At 38.3% G+C, this 24,823-nt stretch overlaps 1 protein-coding gene and 3 long non-coding RNA genes across 5 annotated transcripts in view; 2 read left to right on the plus strand and 2 right to left on the minus strand.

Moving 5' to 3' along the window:
• The window catches only part of LOC116684919 (syntaxin-binding protein 6), a 42,177-nt gene that overhangs the window by 5,771 nt on the left and 11,583 nt on the right, over positions 1 to 24,823 (minus strand). For both annotated transcript variants that reach the window (XM_032510297.1, XM_032510296.1), the window contains exons 3-5: positions 24,055 to 24,185; positions 21,891 to 22,200; positions 21,704 to 21,802 (exon numbers count right to left, since the gene is read on the minus strand). In XM_032510297.1, coding sequence (XP_032366188.1) covers positions 21,704 to 21,802; positions 21,891 to 22,200; positions 24,055 to 24,185 — 540 coding nt within the window. The remainder of the gene's footprint in view (positions 1 to 21,703; positions 21,803 to 21,890; positions 22,201 to 24,054; positions 24,186 to 24,823) is intronic.
• Positions 443 to 1,975, plus strand: LOC116684923 (uncharacterized). Its single transcript, XR_004330872.1, has 3 exons — positions 443 to 731; positions 1,302 to 1,355; positions 1,506 to 1,975. It is a non-coding gene; the product is annotated as an uncharacterized LOC116684923 (long non-coding RNA).
• LOC116684920 (uncharacterized) lies at positions 2,396 to 4,097 on the minus strand. The gene is made up of 3 exons (XR_004330870.1): positions 4,002 to 4,097; positions 2,970 to 3,104; positions 2,396 to 2,850 (listed from the first exon to the last, which is right to left on the minus strand). It is a non-coding gene; the product is annotated as an uncharacterized LOC116684920 (long non-coding RNA).
• LOC116684921 (uncharacterized) lies at positions 7,133 to 10,266 on the plus strand. Its single transcript, XR_004330871.1, has 6 exons — positions 7,133 to 7,211; positions 8,003 to 8,084; positions 8,340 to 8,475; positions 8,563 to 8,683; positions 9,220 to 9,314; positions 10,060 to 10,266. It is a non-coding gene; the product is annotated as an uncharacterized LOC116684921 (long non-coding RNA).

A 24,823-nucleotide genomic window follows, 5' to 3' on the forward strand; every position in this document is an offset into this window, starting at 1 on the left:
AAAAAATAAATTGAGCGTGCTTTGACCAAAAACTACATTTCCCACAATGCCTTTCGACTATGCAAGCCGCGGCAGTGTCCATGCCAACGAGTGGAATTGAGATATAAATAATGATCCCAAAAATAAATAAATAATGAGTTTTTTAACATTAAGGAGTAGTTACATTTATTTTACATTACATTCAATTACATTTATGTGGGAAATTATACTAGGTATTGTGAATTATTGTGAGAAATTGTACTCAGGTATTGTTATCATATTTAGACACTGTGAATGAACTTATGCATAAGTTAATGAAACAGAACTCATATCAGGCATTGAATGAAGGAGAAAATGTACTGTTGCTTGGCATCCAGGTGGGGGCGACATCTTGTTGGTAAACGTTACATTTTACAAGAGAACCGGATGCAGTAAGACCAGAAAGCCACGTGTTCACCATAGACCGTTAATATGAGTGGACAGAGCATGTGTGACGTCACCCATTGGTTTGTGGAGATCAGAAATGAGTCGTCGAGTTTGCGTTTATGGGCGCAGCCATCTTGGTTGCGGATGTGACGATTTTAGAGAAGAGGGTGGAGTGAGAGCGGAGCCACCGACCGGTGGGCGGGATATACAGTCTATGGGCGGGATCTGACTGACGTTAGCTGAGAGTTAGCAACGCTGCTCTACCATTACTCTAGCTAACCACTTTCACTGGCAATGTGGTTGCAACTGCTGCTGGATAATTCAAGGTAAGATTTAGCTTCACTAGGTTTTAAGTATATCTTTGTCCCATATAGTCTATGGTTATATAACATAAGAGTCACGTTGCAAAGTAAATGTATCTGAAGTTACCATGTAACTTGTCTGTAACGTTAGCTTGCCGCTTAGCTAGCTATGGTAAAACATGCTAACGTTAATTTTTTTAATCGAAGTTTACTTCTTGTAGTTTAAACGTAGTGTCAGCGAAATGCAAAACGGCGATTGTCAATGCTTATCATTGTGTAACGCTATTAGCACATGTATAACCAAGTTTCTTATAACGTTTGGCTAACTGTAATAACCATAATGCACCAATAATGTGCTACTGTTTGCCCTGTCAGTCTATAGTTGGGGCATTTAACCTTGACATGCTGTTAAGAGCTAATGTTAGCAGAAATAAGCTCCTTTAACTAAGTTACTGTTACACTAAAGAACAATGGACTGTTGTTGATTCATGTGTATTCTCCTGGATAATTAATGAAGTAGTTACATGCTAGTGTGCATAGATATTTAACTATGAGGGGCTCCAATTGAAGTTGATGATTCTTTCATTCTTTCAGAAACAGGAGTGCTGAGAGCCACAATGGCATGTTCACCCCCCAAATGCCCCAGAAGTAAGCAATAGTAATAGTTCATTTTCTTTTGCTATATATTGTATAACATTAAACTTTAATCAGACTTTTTTACAACTAAGCCAAGGTAATAATGCATTTTCAAATAGTGTGTAATTAAGAGTGCTGTTCATTTATCCTTTTTCTCTATAGCTTAAAATATTTGCTTGGCTGGTCTGCGGTGGAAGAGACTTCTCCCTTTCTTTTACCAGTCCCTACAAGGAAGAGCTGTCCCGGACGTCCTCCTTATTCACTGTGGCGGGAATGACCTGAGAGATGTCAAGGGCGTCAACCTCGTCGCAGGGATGAACGAGAACCTGCAGCACCTCCACCTGCAGTATCCAGGCATGATAGCACAAGTGCTGTAAGATTTAAATGTCAAGCTGTATTTTTATATTGTGATTTGTAATGTCAACCATTTCTACTGTAATTAACAATGTGACAGAGATTCAACGACCTCTTTATTATGCAGACATGTCTTGTGACAGTTAAGTTTGCCTTTACCTTAACCCACAGCAGTGTTTTATGTGTGGAATTTACTCTTGTAAAAGGTGAACTACATTATTTAATTCATACATTTTTAAAAATCTTTAGTGTTTGGTTAATGTATTTTTTTTAAGTTGATGCCCATTTCAATGTGAAATAAAGGTCCTTCTAAAGCTACATTTGTTGTTTTTCTGAAGTAACTATAGGAACATCCAGCATTGTAGTCATACAAGAAGACATTGGTAATTTATAGAATTTGTAATTGATTAAAAGTGTCTTTCTATTTGGCTTTAATACACATAAATGTTACCATTTTTGCTTTTCTTGTGTGTATTTTGAACATTTTTAGTAGGTAATTGAAAATGCACTAGGTGCTGTTTAATCTGTGCAGGGCTATTGTAAAATCATAGCGTATGATCACAAATTGCAAAGGAGAATTAAACAACTTATTAAATATCAGTAACTAATGATTAAATCAAATGTATCAGGTACATTTGATTTAATCATTAGTTACTGACATTTTTAAAGTATGTAAACTAAAAACCATACAAGGACATGCAATGTCAATATTTAATTCTAACAGTACATAATTACATAAAATACATAAAATACCCTTTATGTGAAATTACCAAACATACTTTCACCTGTGAAAGTGGTGACTGCTAGAGTATATTCATTATTTTATTCCAGTTTAATATTTATAAAAGTTTTAATCCACAAAACTACTTAATGTTACTACTATCACCTATCAAACTACAGCAGAAACTAAGTCAACCACAATAAATTGAACCTCTAACTACCAAGTGCCAAAAGTTGGTCCATCCTTCCAGCAGAAGAAGCTGAACCAAAAATGATTTTCTGGCATTTTTACAATCAGAACACATTTGAGAACTTTGGACGTGGTCAACGCTGTCTGGTTTCCACATCCAGATGAAATGGCACCAAATACGCCGCTCTATACACCAGGTCTTCCTTCTGGAGGCTCTGCTCTTTCAGTTTTCAGTGCGGATACCTTTGTAGTTACAGTAAAAGAAAAACATGTAGTTAAGGCACTGTAGATCACAATTAATTATATTAATAATGAGCTAATTTATGAGACACACACTAAATGATTTATTTAAATAATAATACCTGATTGTCTCTAAAAAACTGATCTTCCTCAAAGTGTGAACTGCAGACGTGACTTTTCGTGGTTCCATTTGCTGGTCTCTCTCTCTCCTCATGTTCACCAACCATTGCTTCAGCCTGGCCTCATCAAAAGGAAGTCTGTTTGGACAGAAATTCATGTTTCATACATCCCAAAGGTGTATACACTATCAATTTACACTAACAAGGCACCACATCTGCTGTATGCATCTGTAATGAAAATGATTGAAATGTATATTAATAGATTAATATAACAACCCCAACGTAACTTTACAATAATGTCTAATTGTTTCATGTGCGCCATTTTATCGCTAACAATCTGACCCACTCCCCACCCGGAGACCTCCGTCTCCAAGTCAACGCGCTCCCGCCGCAGCTTTGTCCGTGTGGTGACGGTGATGCTGGTGGGTGCTGCCGCGGCGAGGGTGATAGGGTGCCCGGTAACCTCTCGCCCAGAAAGATCCGCAGCCCCGACTGGGTGGGGGTGCGCCGGCCTCGCCATGGCCGTCTTTCGCCCGCCTCCGGGTAACGTTGCCCAAACTTTCGGATACATATATTTGACTCAAAAGCAGGTCTACGTTTGACGTACAAATCCGCCACACGAAACTCAGATGTGAGGGGTTATGTCTGAATCACACGCTGTTCCACGATGATCTTACCCCGTGCTAATAGGGTTTATGAATTTGCAATATAACGTAGCTACATCAGACTTATTTAAGCTAACGTTACCATAACATGCGCATCGATAAGCACTCACACCACCTATTACAGATCACAGATCACAGGCGAGATCGTTGGCGAGATCGGTGCATACCTACTGTATTCGACTGTAACATTAAATATTTTAATACGTTTATACATAGACTGTATGCGTTTATACGGTCTGCATAGCCTTATTAGTTAGCCCGCTAGCTTGCTTAGCAAGGTGCAATCTAGAAGCTAGCTAACTGATATTAATTGAGATGCTAATGTTGGCTAACGAAAAACTGTATTAAAACAAAATATAATTTTACTTACCGGAAAAACTGAACTGCCGATTCCTTTGAGTGTCTTGCCGTGCAACCGACCGCTGAACAAGACATTATTATCCGACCAAAGTGTCACAGCCACAGCAATGAAGTTGGTAGTAAATCCCCAAAATGAAGTTTACGTGCCATGGACAAGCTTTGCTAACACTCTGTCATGATGACAGGCCGAGAACTGTCAATCACATCATAGCCACGCCCTAAAACACCCCCGGCTTTATCGCCTATTTAAATCAACGAGAACGTAATTTCAAAAATGAATATCATTCTGTATTGCAGAATACTTAGAACTAGCGATCGAGACCATAAACTCACTATGAAGATGTTTACTGAGGTAATAAATCAAGTGAGAAGTGGCTCATTTCTCCATAGACTTCTATTGAAACCAACCTCTTTTGCAACCACGCGTGTCGCCCTCTGCAGGAATTCAGATAGAATGCAGGTTTAGTTACTTCCGCAGTGGTTGCACTTTTCGAAACCGGATGCTCTGTCCACTCATATTAACGGTCTATGGTGTTCACTCACAATGGAGGCGAACAAAGGGGAATTCCCACAGGAAAGACCCCAAATACGCACGCACACAGACACATTGCCGAAGAATGTAAACAGGAAGTCGCGCCCACCCAGCCAATAGAAATACAGTTGCTAAGGCGATATGACCCGCCTTGTGACGCTTTTAACCAATAGAGCTCCTTAAGAGAAGTCATATAAATAGCAAGGTACGCCACTGTTACAGTGCCTTTTTTGTGAACCTCTGAACTAGTCATGTTCCATTGAGACCCGTGCACGTATTTATTGTCCGGAATGCATTGCTCTGTTTTTATTAATAAATCGTTTTGGTATACATAATCAAAGCTAGAGTGATTCCTTAGCTACTTGAGTCCCGACGTTTGGACCCTCCAAGTGGAATTCGCAACATTTAGTTACATTTATAAGTTACATCTGGCCCTTTGAGGACAGCCATTATGCTGATGTGGCCCTCGATGAAAATGAGTTTGACACCCCTGATTTAGACCTTTAATTCAGTTTACAGCCTGTCTTTATTTTGTTTCAACAAGGTCTCTTCTTCAACACAAATTCCTCCCTCGCTGTACAAGGAACTTCCACAACAAAGGGTAGGTACTCTTTTTCAGAAGGGTAACGAATGTTATTTCATCTGCCCAACCGCTGAGTTATGAAATATTTTACCCATTATTGGTTATTTATATGGGAGTTGGGTTATTTTGTGCAACTCATACGTTGAACAAATGTTGTAACTACCCTTCTGAAAAGGGTAACTATCCTACTGAAAAACAGTAACTACTCAGTTGTTACCCTTCTGAAAAACAGTAACTGCGCTTCTGAAAAAGGGTAACAACCCTTCTGGAAAACAGTAACTACCCTTCTGAAAAACAGTAACAAATCATTTGTTAACCTTCTTTAAAAGAGTAACTACCCATCTGAAAAAGGGTAACTACCGTTCTGAAAAAGAGTAACTAATCATACGTTGCCATTCTGAAAATAAGTAACTACCCTTCTGAAAAAGAATAACAAATCATTCCTTACCCTTCTGAAAATGGGTAACTAGCCTTCTGAAAAAGGGTAACTACCCTTCCAAAAAATAGTAACTACCCTTCAGTAACTATCCTTCCGGAAAAGGGTAACTACCCTTCTGAAAAACAGTAACTACCGTTCTTAAAAGGGGTAACTACCATTCTGAAAACATTAACTACCCTTCTGTTAAAGGATGTATAATCATTCGTTAGCCTTCTGAAAACTGTAACTACCCTTCCGAAAAACAGTAACTACCCTTCTGAAAAAGAGTAACTAGTCATTCGTTACCCTTCTAAAAAAGGGTAACTACCCATCTGAAAATGAGTAACTACCCTTCTAAAAAAGAATAACTAATCATTCTTTACCCTTCTGAAAAAAGAGTAACTACACTGAAAAAAATGATTCTGACCCCTTGTAAATGTTACATGTTTTTAGTCTGGTTTATTTACTAGATTGGAATGTGTTATTAAATCCTACTTATTTTTTGTGATTAATTTTTAAAAGCACTGCCCTTGCTTAAAACCAGTTAATTTCAGTCAATTAAAAGTAATTCGAAAAAAATATGTACATTTTAATTTCCACATACTATCTGTACTGCGCATGTGCAGACACATGCCGCCACTTTGTTCTGAAGGCGCGGATTGTACGTTTGCCACTCGTTAGTAGCTGCTTGAATGCTGGGTCCATTGCTCTGCATTTTTGGTAAGTAAGCAATTTATAATCATTGGTGTGTTATATTTTTTACTTTAACAAGGTTCTGTTAACACAAGCCAATGCTATCAGTTTGTGTTTTGATAAATTAACATTAGCTAACGTTAGAGCAACTAGCTTAGTAAGTTAATTTAATTTTAACAGATGTAGCTATCTTAACATTTTAAGCTAACGTTATAGCTAGCTCTAAAGTTAAATGCATGAATTCAGTGTTAGTATTGTTAGACTTATGTGTTAGTTTGTGGGCATTGGAATAAACAGGTTGACTAATGTTAATTGTAGCTTCACCTTCCTGCTGCCTGGGCTTGTAGCCTAGCGTTAGCTAGCCTACTTTACTCCTATCTTGGTGTAAGCATGTTTTCTAATCTTGTCAATGTGTTAACGTGAAGACAAAATACACCTGTGAAATCATGTTGGTAAAAGGTGCTTAATGTGCCCTAACCGCATTCACTTATAATTCTACATAATGGCAGCCGTTGGTAGGTGCGTGCCTGAGTGACCGTTAGCCTGATTCAAAACACAACATGGAGTGGCAGACACAGCGTTAGCTTCAGGCTAAGAGCAGATTTCATAAAAGCGAAAATAATCATCAGATTGTGCTTCATGAGGAAACGAATAAAAGTCGTGGGTTTGTGTAAGCAAACATTGATATTGTGAGTGTTTAATATTAACGTTTAAGTTATACTCAAGTCCTTCCCTTTACCGTTTCTTCGAAGGTATCTATTTTTTTGACCGCCGTATTTGACCCGCCCCTACTCTGCCTCTGATTGGCTCCGACTGTGACATCGCCTAGACCTAACCAACCAAAACAACGAAGGCAACGAACACTAGCCAATCAAAGGCAGGTCTTCGCGGAACAACGGTGAGAAAAAAAACAAGCTTCTCTTCACTGCGTGGTAGCAGGTAGTCGTGGACTGTTTCTGACTTGCTTAACATCACTAACCAAGCAAACGTAAAGGTGAGGTTGAAAGTAGATTCTCAAAGTAGAGGCATGCTAATACTTCATAACTAACTAGCAGCAGCTTTGCAGAGGTAGCAGAGCACGACCATAGCCCACAGTCCAGTTAAAAGACCAGTTAAGGTTCTGAAGTGTTGAAGACAACAGGGATAAGAATGTTGGTTTAGCTAGCAGATTAATTTTGTTTAACTTTGTTTCTGCTCTAAAAACTAAGACTTATCAAGTCACACACTAATACTTTTCGTATAGAAGTGGAACATGAAAAATACTGGAACCAAATCTGTTTTCTACTTAAATTAACACACTTTCCATAAACTTCATTCTCCCCGTCTTTACATGAAATGTCCTGTCTGTCTGCTTGTAGCATCTACTAAAGCGTTAAAAGCATTAATTTTGGTTGTAATTTCTACATGCTCCAAAGTAATTTATAATTGCTCATCAGAGACATAACACACTTGCAAGAAATTAATCCAGCAGTAAATACATAAATAAGTTGATAAATAAAATAAACTTTCCTGAAAATGAATTACATGTCTGTCCGTCCACTTCCACCCTCTTAATCTGCCATTTGTTGCATTTATATATATATATATATATATATATATATATATATATATTATATATATATATATATATAATTTTATATAATTTTAATAATAAGATACTATAAAATGTGGACTTGGACACAAATTAGTTTGGGCAAGTTTGTAATTACTGGACAATTACTTTTTTCCCTCAACATGCTTACAATTTATTTTTGTAATTCATGCTCATTTTTATTTCTATTGCAGGTCTTTCTCATATCTGATATGTCTGATCTTGGTGTGATGTGGAACAGAACCTAATTCTTTTTGGGGGAGCTCTTTTCTTTTGGTAAGTGCATCAAACAAACAAACTCTCAAAAGCTATACTGATCACAGCATTGTAAATTTGAAATGTTTTTTAGCAAGTTTAAATAATAAATTTCGATTTCCATTGCCCTTGATTAATAGCAATACATGTGACTAATTATTGTCTTTAATATTGGGGTCAAAAGTAGTCTTTAATCATACAGTAGCTACAAAATATTACATCAATGGCTGAACACAGTGCTCTTTGTCTTCTGTTATTTTTTCTTGTGTATAACAGAGAAATGCTGAATTCCAGCGCATAACAACAATCCCACTTAAAACAACCTTCATGGTGCAGTTGGACAGCCATTTACCCCTGCTGGGGACGTGTTTCTGGCCAGAAACTAGCCACACATCTGGCGATCTTGCAAGAGGTAAACGTGTATACATTGCTGTAGAAAAAATATACACTGTGAAGCAACTTCATGAAATATACTGTACCTATTCTTGATTATTTGTAGGTCCCTGAGTCCCGGCTAAAGAATAAAGGTGACCAGGCTGCTCTCTGTCTCGGACCCTTCCATGTATGCACATGGAAGGGCAGGGAAGTGCTCTCCCTGGAGGTGCCTTATGGCTTTCCACGTAAGCACTTGTCTGATTTTGTTTTTCTTAATTCTGGTTCAACCATATAAATCACTTTGTAACCGTGTTTTGAAAAGTGCTGTATAAATAAAATAAATAGAGATGCATTTCTAAGGACTGATGATGGCTTAATGAGGCATTAATGGCATACAGGTTAGAGAAGCAGCTTTGTGCCATTTCAATACCTAGGTGGGGAAAGTGAACTTAATCCTCAGTAGTGCAGATCCTACTAGTTGTACTAGCAGTTTCTAGGTGTTAACCGTGAAGAAGAGAGCATTGCTCTTAGTAAAACTTACCTGAAATAGTAGAAATTATAATAGTGCTATCGCCCTACACAATCAGACCTGACACTTAATCAATATTAAGTCACAATTCAATAACATTCATTTGCAAAATGGGGCTGTCCATTTACATTTTGTATAATAAAGTCAGTGTGTATATATGTTTTGCGGTTACCACATGTTGGAAATATTTAATTTTTTTTTTAAATAATTGATGTATTTAGGAATATAATAATTGTTATCCTTTTTAAACAGGCGACAAGTGATGTCAATCCTAAAAGGGCAGCAGTCCTTAAGGCACTTTGGAGCTACCTTGGCGAGGATGTTGGACATCTCATCTGGAGTATAAGGTAAGTAATTGTAATTGCATTTGTTAGTCACATATACTGTCTTGTATTATAGAAAATGTTTTAAGATCCTAATGTTACTAACCACTAGTTAATAAAAGAAATGGCTTTCACAATGTGATTTAAAGGGAAAATCAACAAAATCAAACCTGATGCTTAACAGAATAAGTTTGTTGACACCACAACAATGGCAACTGTAGTTTTGTCAATGTCTACACTTTGTCGTGTTTGGGGTCTAGGGCTATGATAGTGTGGAAGCCTGCTGTTTATTTAAATCAACTACTGCACAACTTGAAAAATTCTCTAGTCATTGAAACGTGTCACTACAGAGGATCATAAGGATTATACTGGTGTTTTATGTTTTAAGCTGTTGATGACAAAGACATTAACATTACCGCTGACAATTTGCCAAAGTATCAGTTTTAGAAAATAATTTTTACCTTTTATAAGTAGCCATAAGGTTGAGAATAAATGTATAAAATCAATTCAATTAAAGACCAAACCATCCATGTGTTAGTCCATCTCTCAATGCGTTCTGACTTCAGCTCCAAACCCATTGATTCTTACTGAATATTAAATATTATCCACAATACAATAAAAACAAAAATCTGTGATTGTGCCATTCATATGTATAATATTAGTTTTACTGGCCAGCATCAAAACTTTAAAGAGATTTAGAATTTTTTGTCATTAAAATCTTTTACATAAATATGTTTTCTTTTTCCCCCTATTTTCTTCAAACATACAGGACATGGAGATGACATCCAGAGAGACCTGCAGAAATCCACCATGTGCATATATGTCATCAACAAGGAGCGTGGAGAAATTGGAGCTCACGATGATATTGGCATTAACGTTGAAGGAGTAATCATTCTGGACAACATTGGATCTGTAGCCCAAGCATGTGCAATGATGCTGGGAGTCATCTATGTACTGAACATGGCTTACCCCAAAGAGCTGACTACTCCTATGAGTTAATTCAGAAAGTGCTCTTGCAAATGGATGGTGAAAGGCTTTCCCCCAAAGTCCTTGGACTAAGAACAAACTCATTGCTGGACTGTAGGCTTTCTTCCGCCACTCTAAAACCTTGCTAAGCTGCATTGTTATTTCTGGTTGGGAGATGATAGAACACATTTAGTATGATGTGAAATGCAGCCCAGAAGGTATCTAGAACTGAAAAACAAAGTGAATGGTGGACTGTAATATTCACACAGCCACTGGTGTGAACATTTAAAAGTGAACAATGGATTTTGTGGAATATTGCAAAATTGCAATCTTGGAACTAAGGGCACAAAATTCATCCATCCTTCCACTACAGCCATATAAATATTAGAAGTAAGCAACAAGATGTTAAAAGAGCTCTGGTCAAAGTTCATACGATGGAGAACCATGTGGAAAGCATTGTGGGATTATGACATTTCTGATAGTTTCCTGTATTAATGTGAGGTTACAGCCTCCTTTGTTTTCATTTGCCACTATTTGTATTATTCTCAGAGGAACTTAAGCTTCAGTGACATGTTTCATTTACATCATGATGTATTCAGTAAGTCTGCTTCCATAATGATACACCAAATCTATTTTGCCATATAATTTGCAGTTTGCTTCTAACCTCAGCATCATGTTCTCAGTGTGCAAAGTGCTCCAGCTGTGGATGGTTCTTGTATTGGTATTTTTTGATCTATAGAACTGGTGTATTTTGTTGTAGATTTTGCGCTCTTGCAAATGGTTGGAAAAGGGTTTCCTCCAAAGTCCTTGAACTAAAGAACAAATCAGCGCTAGACTGCAGCTCTAGAAGATTTTGCAAGTGAGTGGTGAAATAGGTGTTTGTTTTGTGGAATAGTGGGTATTCTATTGACTCAATGTAAGTGTTTGCAGTTTATTGTAATCTCACATTGGGTCCTCAGTGTTTGCTGTCTTCTTGCTATTCTGGTACAATTTCTTTTGTTATGAATGGTACATTGTTTTAATGATAATGGTTGATAGTACATTTTGTTATAAGATAGCAATGTAATAAATTGTTAGAGAGAGAAAATCTAATAAAGTAAGAGTTGGCAATAGTTTGTTTGCTTTGTCTGAATATTAATAAATGTTAAGGTACTATAATAGATAAAATAAATTGATTAAACCTAATTTTAGCATGTAGAAGTTAAACAATAAATTGATCTAAATGCACATAATTAATTTTAGTATACTAAACCTGAAAAGAATTAGCATATTTTACTCAAAATAGTTAAGCCAAAATATATAAAATTAATTAATTTAAAATTACAAAAAAAAATACTAAACACAACGTACAAAATATATGTACAATTAACTTATAAAATATATCTGGATTTAGACAAATTTATTTCGTGCAACCACTTACCTAAATAAAATTAAGCAAATTCAACATAACATTTTTTTCAGTGTACCCCTCTGAAAAACAGTTACTACCGTTCTGAAAAAGGGTAACTACCCTTCTAAAAAACAGTAACTACCCTTCTGATAAAGGGTAACTACCCTTCTGAAAAAAAGTAATTAATCATTCGTTACACTTTCAAAAACAGTAACTAATCATTAACTAACTATTTTTTCGTGTACCTTATGGTAAAGATTTACCAATTTCGGTTTCACTTTACTGTAGATTGCAAACTGCAAAAAATGTTGGTGCAGCTTCAAAAAAAATTACGAGGTGTTTGCCATTTTCACCTATTCAACAACTGAGGCGAGACAACACTGGATGACTAGAAAATATTAGGGACTCCTGCATTAAACCTAATTCTCCTGTGTTTCTATACCAAACCAGACAGATATTCTTCTAAAACAATGTGTGCTGCTAGTTTATGCTGCAATTAGCATGGAAGAGGCAAATAAACAGCGGCGTGACTGTGTGCAATGTCAAGTGTGTTGTGTTGTTGGGTATGTTAACTATACATGCACTATTCTTCATTTTGCACCAAAGAAGTTTGTTCTATCCTCATATTTATTAAAAATTACATTAGAATATACGTTAATTTGAGGTGTTAAATGTAATTCGATTGTGAAATAGATTCCTGGGAACCTTTATTTTGAAATTCATGGCATGTAACGTGTTTAGATTTCTGTAACTAGTAATAGTAGAAGAAGAAGTAGACTGGAAGCATGGCGAACCTCAAAGTTGGTCTATTGATTTTTCCCATACCCTCAACAGCATTGGCTGTAAGTTTAGTACTTCCTTCTGTCATTACTTAACCAGCATTCTTCATGTAGCTGTATGTATTTGTTGTCATTGAATTCATGTTGTCATTGAATTCATGTTATCTGTCGCGTTTGAATGTGTGTGTATTTTATGCAAATAACACTATTCTGATGTTGATGTAGGGTGACCAAACGTCCTCTTTTGCCCGTACATGTCCACTTTTTACATACTGTCCATGGTGTCTGGGGGTTATAAATTCATTAAAATGTCTGTTTTTCACTGTCTTTCATGGGACCATTAAAGCCCATGTTGCAAGTTAACCACCACTGTTGATTATTGGGTACAAAAAACACTCAAGATATGTATATCATTTTTAAAAATGTCTCCATATAGTTTTAAAAGTTAGTTTTTGGTCATTTTTGGTATTCGCGGGTTTATGGAGTCAATTCAGCGATGACGTCACAGGAGGGAGTTAAGTCTCAGCCTGGCACTAGAACTACGGTGAGTGACTGGGATGAGGAAGAGGAGGAAAGGCCAGCAGCCGAATAATTACCAACCTGACAGACGTGAGAGGGCAAATGAGGAAATGTCAAGATTGTGGGGAAGTCTCCATCATTTATCTCCTTTCTTTAGTAACGCAGCAGAGCATGCAATGACTTTACTTTTTACGGTCAGTGAATAGAACCGAGTGAACGTCAACGTTTTCTTTCTATCTAGTGACCGGGATCATGTCGTTAGTTCAGATAAGTACTGGTACACTTATCTAGATATAGGAATAAAAGGCATCCCAGAGTGTTTTTTCTAAGCGTTTACATCTTCCTCTTGTGAAAACGTGTTGCTGTTTGGCCGGTGCGTGTGTGTGGCGGCGAAGCTGCGGTGGAGAGCGGGTGCTGTAGGGGACTGAACCTCCGGTCGGGAAGCTCGCCCCGCGATCAGCTGATCTGACGATGTCTAAATCCGTTTGTGACATTTCAGACCGGATCATGGTCCCCCCCAAAACATTAAAGTTTGGTTAAACAACAATGAACAGAGTGAAATTTAACATAAGTTTTTTTTATTTGAGAAAAAAATCACTTTAAAATAAATCCATATGGAAGTTTTTAAGGAAGGAGCAGGTTGGAGCAAAATCAACATTTTACGGATTACGATTAGCTGAGAACTCCATAAAACATGTTCACAGTATACTCAACGGTACACGTATTTGTACAGCGTTGCATCCTTAAAAAGTTTTTTTAAAGCTTGTCCGAGTCCGTTGTCTGTGAGGTTGAAACATCCACACCAATCCAGGCTTTGGATGAATCATGGAGATCAGACTCTTAAACTGATAATCTGAACTTTATTCCCCCGGTCTGCAGACTGCTCGCCGCAGATGGAGTTCGGCTTCCACACCGACTTGTGGTAGGACCCTCCAGGCCGCTGTGTGGTAGGACGCGTCCCTCCAGGCCGACTTGTGGTAGCACGCGTCCCTCCAGGCCGCGTGCTACCACAAGTTGGTGGCTAGCTACGCAACGTTAGCTATATCCGCTAGCATCCGTATAGGCTAATTACTGCCAGTTAGCTTTGTGTGTAACGTAACAAAAACCCACCCATCTCGTAGGAGCGAAGCTTACTATTTCATTAAATACAGTTATGGTACAAAAGATGCACTAATGCCACATGTATGAAGTTGACAACATGGACGCATACATAGGCAACACCAAAGGCAGTCGTAATGTTTAGTTACCTAGCAGGCTAGGCTAACGCTTTTGTGCTAACGTCCGGCTGCGTAGCGTTAGCTAGCGGTTTAAATTGTGAAAAGCCGAACAAAATCCCCGTCTAAGCTGTGTTTCACTTTCCCTCCAATATTATTATAGATATAATAAAGTCACATGGACTCGGTCGAGACCATAGACTGTTAATATTAAAAGACCAGAAGCCACATCAGGCCAGACCAGTGGTAAATACAACGAAGGCTGCTCTGTTTGCTCCCCAACGTGACGTCATGCAATGCATTGTGGGGGAAAGAAGGAAACACTGTAAAATTGTGCCTACTTTTCGTATTATATTCAGTTTTGCAATATCCTACACTATCAAATACAATTGATAACAGTTCAAATATTAACTACCAACAAGCAAATTGCACAAATTCGTTGCAAAATTAAACCTGCAACATGGGCTTTAAGCTTGTACTTAAATTGACTGGTGCTTTTGTGACGTAATTTCCGAGAGGCTGCCTTGTAGGCAGCTCTGCGACGCGCACATACAGCAGATCAGACAGCAGAGCAGCATTGCACAGAAAATGCCGAAGTGCAGCTTCACAGTTGCAAAAAAAAATTCTACGTACCGTCCTGGTCAGGACAAGTGAGAGGCGGAGGGCACCGTGTGCAAAGTTTCAGTGTCTAATAAAGCTGGAGATCTCAAAGCTCACATGGACATCAACAAACCTTATCTTGTGTTTTTATTACATTGAAAAGGTTTTAAGAGATATTTAGTTGCTGACAAAGAATAGGTCATATTTAGAACATTATTTCGTATTTATTTATTTGAAAAGCGCTATTATTTTGTTACAGGTTGTTACAGATTTTATTTTATTACTTAAGTTATTTTTGTAACATTGAGGCATAATAAAGCATGTTCATTAGGTAACAAAAAAACATTAGGTAATCACAAGAGCGGGAAGACATGGAAAGTAAATCTGGAGGCAAGACGAGACAAAAAACAGACTTCAAAATAAAACAGGAAACAGAACAAGCCAACACACAGGGGAACATAAGACAGGACCAACAACACAAGACCAGGGAGAAAACTTTCACAAACACAAGGAAGGCCAAAAGGGAAAAAACACTCAAAACCAAAACCCCAAACCACAACAGGTACTTAAAACACAAGAAATGACTCCCTCTTGGAGAGAACTAATTATTTCCATTGTTCGTAAGTTAATAAAACAACAAGAATGTAATAATTTGGGACATATCAGTGTTTTAAATGTAGACTACCCACTGTTCACATCTGTTATTGCAAGAAGGCTTGTAAAATGTTTACCAGATCTTATCTGGTAATCTTGACTAAACTAACTTTATTAAGAAGAGACAAACACTGGATAATATTAAAAGAACATTAATTTGACATGGGTTGAGGAGATAATTGAGGACTGGATAGACAATATTTGTCAAATCCATACAATGTAACCAATAGCATACTCCTAAGAATACATCAGAGTAAGTTTGCCAGTATATGGTCAAGGTGGGTAGACTTTATAAGGCCCCTAACACAGGACTTTACACAAGACATGCATGCCCAATACTACCATCCCTCTCAGTTGTGTTTTGAGATTTTGGTTTTGGAGCAGAAATTGCTGAGAATAACCAGGGGGTGAATATTGATATATATGTACTTAAAGGTTTATGTTTTATTTGACTGATGTGGTCTTAATTCATTTTAAATTATAAGTTAAGTTTGTCTTGATATCAAAAAATTGTCATGCCCTTGAACTGATGCCCCAATGAACCGATGGACATGATATTTTTACTTGTGTTCAACACTTTGTACTGTATTACCTTCCCCAAATGTGGTGGATAAGTGAAAAAACAGGCACATAACAAAGTATTTTCAGCTGTGCTTTGTAGAATTTCTGGTTGCCAATAAAAATACAGAATAAAAAAAATGGAACCATCTGAGCTTGTCATTAAGATGTTATATAAGGTATATGGCCAGTTTGATGACAGTGAATGCAGTACCAAGGTGATTTAATGAGGTTTAAAAAGATAAGTTTAGCGTTAGGAGAACATTACTTGTTACGGAAGTAAACACTAATTGTAGCTTGGTTGCAGTAGCTGTATACAGTTGTCAAATTAGTCGACCCAGCCCCCGGGTGCAAAGAGCCAAACCCTCAAAGAAAACCATCATGGTAGTTTATTCCCTGTCCTAAAACTGGCCTGCTTTACTCCCATAAGTCTCAGAGGCTGTTTTTGGTGCCTTGCTGCAGCTTGGCACATCTCTCACCCATTACACTGCCCCTGTCAGCGGGTTCAATGGTGCACCGTGCTCCCTGTCAGTCTCAGAGCCACAGGCTTTCTAAAAACAGGCTATTGTATCAACCTCCCCGAAATAAACAATGTTCCCTCTTATCTGACTGCCACATCACACAGAGTCCTTTCTGCTGCAACTGAGAGGTGCAGCACAGTGAGGACAATAGACAAAAAGACAGTAAGGAAAATGACCCAGAGACACAAACCTACGATGATAGGACCTGAGGAGTCATGGCAATATACAACAATGGCAATGAAGAAACCTGACAAAAAGTTATTTTGAATCTTAGAATACAGTGGAAACATTCTAAATGTCACTGAGAACATGAAGCAGTTTACTGAAAAAAAGTGTTTGTAATGTTTGACCTTTTACACCACTAAACACCTCCTTTGCAGAGTTTTTCATGGATGGGAGATGCATTACAACAGTATTTTTTTCTCTTCATGCGTCCGACAGAATAGATCAGAGCTGAGTAAAACTGCATTCACACACAATGTGGCAGTCGTCAGAAAGCCCGGTAAAAACACAGGTCTTTCCAAGATGACACTGAAGTGTTGTTGGGGCCGCTAAGGCATAGGCGATATGGAACAAATATCACATCTTCGTATTTTTTGGTGCAAAGAGGGCTCAGTGTATGTAATGTAAGTCAAAGCCAAAGTGAGATGTCACAAGCACAGACAGTGATAAAAAAAAGCTGAGGGGTTTTCTTCCCTGTTTGAAAATATACATCTGCAACACATGTAAATAAAAAATATCATTAAGTAACTAGTCTACTGAAGTGGTACCTCTGGTAACCTGAGAGCCTGTTCTCTAAACAACAAATGTCTTTAGTGGTGGCGGATCCGTTTTGTGTAATATCTTATAAACTAGACAAGAGTTACTTTATCTAATTAGGTTTTCCTAACACAAAAAACTGTCTATTTAAAATTTGACAACTGTTAAAACTGTTGGGTTTCTGATTGTAGTACTGAATGACTTTAAATTTTAATTGGTTCTGTTATGCAGCACTGTCATGCACCAATGCAAAGGGTTAATGGTTTACATCTTAGTGGAGTGTTAAAGGAACATGTTGCTTTGGGGCCCCCCCTCTATGAACTCTGACCTTTCCACCCTATAACTTTCTAGGTTAACTAACATTTCATCTAAACATGCTGTATAGAAAATGTTTGGTGTACTAAGAGACAGAGTGTATAATTTGGACGGGAACACTCTCCAAGCTTTTGCAGAGCTTGTAAATTGATGCTGAAACTTCTTTGATATAATAAACCTTTATATTCAAGAAACAGTGTCAAGCGGACTCCTTATCAACCCATCAACCAGCATTGCTGTTCAGACACCACATATCTAAAACTTTGAGAATATGTTTACTTAGAGTTTCAAGTGGCTGCCTTGTGACCAGCTACTCAAACAATATGTAAAAGGAAAAATAATCATGGCATTCATATCAGTTTCAAAGCTGAGTGATTGTCTTACTTATAAAAATCACCAATGATCTCCTCACAGCTGCTGATTCCGGACTCATCTCCATCCTCATCCTCCTCGATCTCAGTGCGGCCTTTGATACCATTTCTCACTCCATTCTCCTCAATAGACTTTCTTCCCTCGGCATCTCTCACACCCCTCTTGACTGGTTCCGCTCATATCTCTCCGACCGCACTCAGTTTATTCAACTCAAATCTTTCACATCCCACCCTTCCCCTGTTACTACTGGCGTCCCTCAAGGTTCAGTTCTTGGCCCCCTCCTTTTCATCACCTACCTACTTCCCCTTGGCAATATCTTCCGCAAATTCAACATTCATTTTCATTGTTACGCAGACGACACCCAGCTCTATTATCCAGCAAACCCACCTCCTCGCTCCCCCCTTGTCCCTTACTAACTGCTTACTTGAAATAAAAGACTGGTTCACCGCAAACTTCCTTAAACTAAACAGTGATAAAACGAACTCCTCCTCGTAGCCACCAAGTCCACCCTATCCAAAATCAATAGTTTCTCTCTACCAATCGACAACTCCTTGGTCTCCCCTTCCCCTCAGGTCAAGAGTCTGGGCGTCATCCTCGATTCCTCCCTCTCCTTTCAGTCACACATAAATAATATCTGCCGGTCTGCATACTTCCACCTACGCAACATAAACCGCCTCCGTCCGTCCCTTACCACTCACACTGCCTCCATCCTTATCCACAGCCTCGTCACCTCCCGCCTTGACTACTGTAACTCTCTCCTTTTGGCCTTCCTCAAAAATCCCTCCATAAACTTCAACTTCTTCAGAACTCAGCAGCTCGTGTCATCACCAGAACCCCCTCATTTCATCATATAACCCCGGTTCTTCAGCAGCTCCATTGGCTCCCGGTTCAATTCAGAATACAATTTAAAATCCTTCTCCATACTTTCAAAGCCATCCATAACCTTGCCCCTCCATATCTATCAGAACTCCTACACATTGCCGTCCCCTCCCGCTCCCTCAGATCTTCCTCCTCCCTCCACCTCACTGTCCCCCATGCTCGACTCATCACCGTGGGGAGCAGAGCCTTCAGCCGCTCTGCTCCCCAGCTCTGGAACTCACTCCCACCCGACCTCCGCAACATCAACTCTCTCCCTCTGTTCAAAACTAGACTAAAAACCCATCTGTTCCAGCTCGCTTATCTGTAAATACACTGTTCCTGTTTTGTTTTTTGTTTGTTTGTTTTGTTGTTTTGTTTTTTGTTTTATCTGTTTTGTTATTACTACTTACACTTTTATGTTCCCTATATCTGTCTTTTATTCTCTGTAAAGCGTCCTTGAGTGTTAGAAAGGCGCTGTTAAATAAAATGTATTATTATTATTATTATTACAAATCTAAACTACATTAAGTCTATCAATTATGTCCATATACTTTTTACATGAGATTTGATGGAGAGATTTGAATTAATTCAGACACATCTTCCAAGTTTTGACATGATTTTATTATATCTGGGTCTGGAGTGCTACATGGTCACTTTGAAAAGAATGTAAAAATAGTATCAGTTCAATAAAATTCAAATAATTGTATCCATCCCTAAATAGCAAGTCAATTTTTAATGAAATTATGCCTTATTAGGCTTGGTTATATTTGGAGAATTTTTAACCCAGCTGGGAGAGACTATACATTTTGTTTCTGAATGTGCACAACGCATATTAAAGGATAGATATTTTTAATGTCCAAATCACTGGCTCCCTCTCCTATGGGGTTAGTTTTAAGGGGAAATATTAAAATCTTGGAACATGTGTGGGTGTGCCTGGGCCTGCTTCCTCAAAGTTCCACAAGTTCCTTCCCGAGGCTATTTTGCTGTGGCAAATTTTTTGTTTTATTTTATTTTGGTGCTTAGCACCACCCATGAAGATTGTGATTGGTTTAAAGAAATGCCAATAAACAAGAGCAATTTTTTTTCCCATCCTGGAACACTGTGTCAACTAGCCAGACCCTCCTTGGCAGTGCTGTGGAGGAGGGTCTGCCAAAGAATACTATAACTGTAGTAATTACAGGGTTTCCTCTCCTGCTTAATAAAATATACAACTTTTGCAAACAATTAAAAAATCTAGTCAAATGTCAGCAGTGTGGACTGGTGTCATGCCAAAAAGTGATCATCCGGATAAAACGGTTTGCCGTCCAAGGAGTCGTTAGCTTGAGCTTGAATGTTATAATGTATATTGGCAAAGAACCATGAATGTTTCCAGCTTCCCTTTAACTTACAAAACCAAGATAACATATGAAAACATTCCTACTGGTTCTGCCAGATGAAACAATTACAATTTCTCATGATCATGAAAGACAGCGAGCACTGACTAAGCTGACACAACAGTACAACCAACAGTAAAAATACTGTGTAATCTAATACTAGCCTAGACACATCCAGATGGCTGCTCAAACTGTTGGTGGAGCCCTTATGCTGCAAATTATTTTTAAAAGACAACTGAACTGAATAAATAAAAATGGTAATGAATCACAGTATCTAATAAGATGAGAGTTAAAATATTTAGATCAGCATTGTTCATCCTTTGGACTATGCATGACATACCTACATCCTATTGTCATCACCTACTTCATCTGTGTCTCTGTTTACTTGCAATAAGCCCATTTGACACAGAGACTTGGTTTGGCTTAGTTTCTCAATTACCGGCTGGCAATTACCGGCTCCCCCATGATTCCATTTGATCCGGGCCCACACCATCACTTTAATTTGGATCAAGTTTTGTCTGTTTAATCTAGTCCGGGGAAGGTTTCACACCTCGGATTTGGTTCAGATCAGGTCCAAAAGTCCGGAACAATCGATCTCCACAGCTTCAGTTTATCACACAGGTTTTCTGATATAATAAGTAGTCTCCTATGCACCATTGGAGATAATACTTGAGGAATCAATAAAAGTATTAACTATATTAATACATTATTATTAAATTAACACACATCAGGATTATTTTGTCAGATTTGAAACTGCTTCTTCCCAGCCACAGAAGATTAGAAGATTATGTATTTTTTATTAATTACACAACTGTTTTTCTAGGCTTAGTAGTACTGACCATATATAATAAACTTATATGACAAATAAATGCATGACTTAAAGCTATACGTAGTTTCTGTCTCCCCAAAGAGGAATTCTAAGTGTTCACATAACACAAGCCTTTCCGTAATCATCCCCCCCCCCCCACCACACACACACAGTGCTTGTAGCCAAGGAGCAAGAACATTAAAAAATAAATGATTCTTCAGAAGAGGCAATTATCTTCACTCGGTTTTCTGCCCGCAAAACCAGACAACACAATCTTCAACAAAGCCATACTGAGAAATACAGAGAGTTGTGTGGAGCTGATAGTCTTAATGCCTAAAAGGAAGTTTTTCCTCACCACTGTCGCACTGTTGCTTGCTCTGGAGGAAACTATTAGAACTGTTGGGTCCTTGTAAATTCTGGAGTGTGGTCTATCTGTAAAGTGTCTTGAGATAACTCTTGTTATGAATTGATACTATAAATAAAATTGAATTGAATTGAATTGAATTAATCAGCTCATTTGGCTATGGCTCGAATGTAACAGACGTTCATTAATATTAAAAGGTTGTGCACTAAAGCTTTAAAGGTATAGTAAGTGATCCAATACACTTCAATTCAGTAAATATCTCATTATGGTCACCTCTTTGAGTTTCAGTTGAGTTCAAATATCAACAATCTTTGCGCAGAATCATTTACTGCACCTTAAGCACCCATTTAATCACTGCCTTACCTTGAACTTGTGATCGCCTTTGCTTTGCAACCATCATATTCTGCATGCGATTCAAGAAGGCTTTGCACCGGTAGATGATCAGATTCATGGTGCAGGCATCTAAAAGAAAAAGACAACATATTATGACTGGCATCATTCACATATAAACTATATTGTATTATAAGCCTCAATGATGATGTGACCTTACTTCCTGTGAGTTTGGATTGGCAGTTGATGAACTCTGTCTGTCTGGCAGGAATGTAGCTCTTTTGTTGGGGCTTCAGGGCTCTGGTTGCAGAGCTTGGTGAGCAGTCGCTGGGACCAGCTTCAACCTCAGGGTGAGCACAATGACTCGCTCTCCGCCGGTGGCTCACTTTGCCAAGACTCCCTGCTTTCCCCTCCCAGTAGGTCTGGCAGGCATGGTACAGGATTTGAACAAAGATACACTTTTCTGCTGATGAGCTGGCCAACCATAGGTCCACAGCATTGTCAAACACCAAGTTGAACTCTGGGCAGTCCTAGAAGAGCAGGATACAGGCATTAGAACAGAGTTGGCAAACAAATGGACTTATAAATAACTTCTTATTATTATCTTATCACTATGAAGCGTGGGCATAGAAGGAGATCATGCGTTTGTATGCATGTACAACCGAACGTGGTTGTTTGTCAATCAATCCACAGCTAATCCAGCATACTACTGAACCCACTAGCCAAATATTTCTTGTGCACATTTAGGACTGCATGCTTAAGGACCTCTTGTGGTTGTGGTGCTTCACAAAACCTGTTTTATTGACTAATTTATACCATCATTGACTGTGCACTTCTACCATGGATGTATTCTTCTCACTCCTCTTAATCGGCTGGTAAGAGTAGCAAGTGCGAACAACTAGCAAGTGCTTCAATTGCATAGCAGAAGGAAGAGGATCACCTGAGGCTATGTGGAGCCGTAGAGAGAGGGAGGTCAAAAAATCAAGTTGCTGCTGAGTTGAAATGCCTGGCCACCTGCACAGTTCTGCTATGAGATGGTGTCTGTATCAGCAGAATTCTGTATATCTTACGCAAGGGAAAAATGTGGCTCTAATTACCGACCAAATGTACCATGAAAACTAGATTCATCATTGTTTCTGAATTTGTCCAAGCATCACCCGTAATTACTGCAAACACACAATCCACCAAAGAGCAGGGGTTAAAGTATTAATTTTAATTATATCCAGGTATTCACCTCCAGTGACTGGAATAACGGCATTATAAATAATGGCGTTACTAACGGCATTACTTTTTTCAATAACGAGTAATCTAATTGATTACTCTTCCCATCTTAATAACGCTGTTACCGTTACTGTTTAAAAATGTGGCGCGTTACTATAATTGAAGCTGTTTTTTCATCAGACCAACTTGATCTCTGAGCCAAAAGGCAAAAACTTTTTTTCTGCCTTGCTTAGTGGACCGTGCCCAAGACAAGCACAAAAATGCTGACAATTGGCTGAGGTTGGGTAAAATTTCATGGTAGCCAATCAGAAGTAGAGTGAGGTGGGTGTTCAAAAGCACGCATAGTTGGACACAATGAACAACACAAGTGAGTCAGTCAACGAGAGACAGGTATGGCGTTATGAAATTGGGGGGGGGGGTAGAAGACATAGGCACTATGACTCTAGAGTGGCTACTTGCTCCAAAGCTAATTGCTGTCTCTTTCTCACTTCTCCCTTGCTCTATCACCCACACACACACACACGAGTTTAGATTTGTGTACAGTTTCTGTTATTAATGTATTAATAATGTTGTATTAATTGTCAATTTCAATATGATAAATAATTGAACATGCATATGTACTAGTTACTTTTATAATTTATAACTGAGTATCTGATTTAGTTACTTTTTGGAAGAAGTAATTAGTATCTGTAACTAATTACTTTTTAAAAGTAACTAGCCCAACACTGTTCACCTCTATTCTCAACAGACAACACTGTGTTTCTCATTAAAGTGAAATGGACAGATAGACATTTTCTTTGAAAAACACTATGCTTTCTACAGATTCTGGCGTCTTCCTGATTTTAGCAGCTTTTCCCTCATCAACTTCTTACAGAACATCATCTGAATTTTTAATTAATTTCTTCTTATTTCTTATTTGAGTTTTTGTTTTGTCATGCTGCCGTACAACTCACCACCTGTACTGTCAATAAGATCACTAAAAGCATAGGGGATATAAGCCTGAGTGAGTACTGATGAACTCTGTTGTGCTCTGCCAGGTGTGTATGCATGGTCAGAATGTTTAGCATGTGCTAGATTATGAAAAAACAGTCCTGCACTTTTCTAGGTAGAGATGTGATTATAGACCACTACTGTTGAGAACAAAATGTCCAAATGCTTCTGACCTTGTTGGGGTTGATGCCGTTGACCTGTCGGAGCTGCTCCACTGTCCACTGGGACCTTCTGGTGAAGGAAGAGGAGCCACCAAACCGCTTCACCTTTGTAATGAGGAGCTGATGTGGCCTTGTGTTCGTCACTAGGTAAACAGATCATACAAAATACAAAATATGATATCCCTATTGAAAGCCTATTAAAATGGAACAACCACAATATAAAAATAACTCCATTTAGATACATATCCAGGGTTTTCCTTGTGATTGTGATTTCCTTGTGATTTGATGCTGTTGCTGCTGTAGGTTCCACCTAAAAAAAAACTGTTCTAACAACAAAACATTTCTCATCTTTATTGCAAAAGGTAGGGAGGTTTAGCACTGTTTATACCAGCCTTCACTGGTGAGTTAGGAACGAAACTGACTTGCTGCTTTGTATTTTTATTTGTCTACTGTACGGTATTCAGCAGTAGACAAAGACAAAAGTATCTGTAAGTAGGTTATGAGTTCAATAAGTTAGGATAAATAATGTATAAAGGTTTTACAAGGCAGTGTTTCTCCTCCTTAGTGGAGGCCAAGCAGATTCGTACATTTGCCTTTTCTGACTTCTACCTGTTTTTTTACATTGCTCTTGGATTGGGATTTTTTCACCTGGTTTTGAGGTAAACACTGTTTTGATCTTTCCCTTGGTCTTAAGACATGCATTGAAGTCCATACCTGGTTGTGCTCCAATATCGTACGATCTAGCCAATCATGGACTCAGCTGACTACGATGCTGTCAAGG

The sequence above is a fragment of the Etheostoma spectabile genome, unplaced genomic scaffold, assembly GCF_008692095.1.
Source record: "Etheostoma spectabile isolate EspeVRDwgs_2016 unplaced genomic scaffold, UIUC_Espe_1.0 scaffold00569390, whole genome shotgun sequence".
NCBI classification, from domain to species: Eukaryota; Metazoa; Chordata; class Actinopteri; order Perciformes; family Percidae; genus Etheostoma; species Etheostoma spectabile.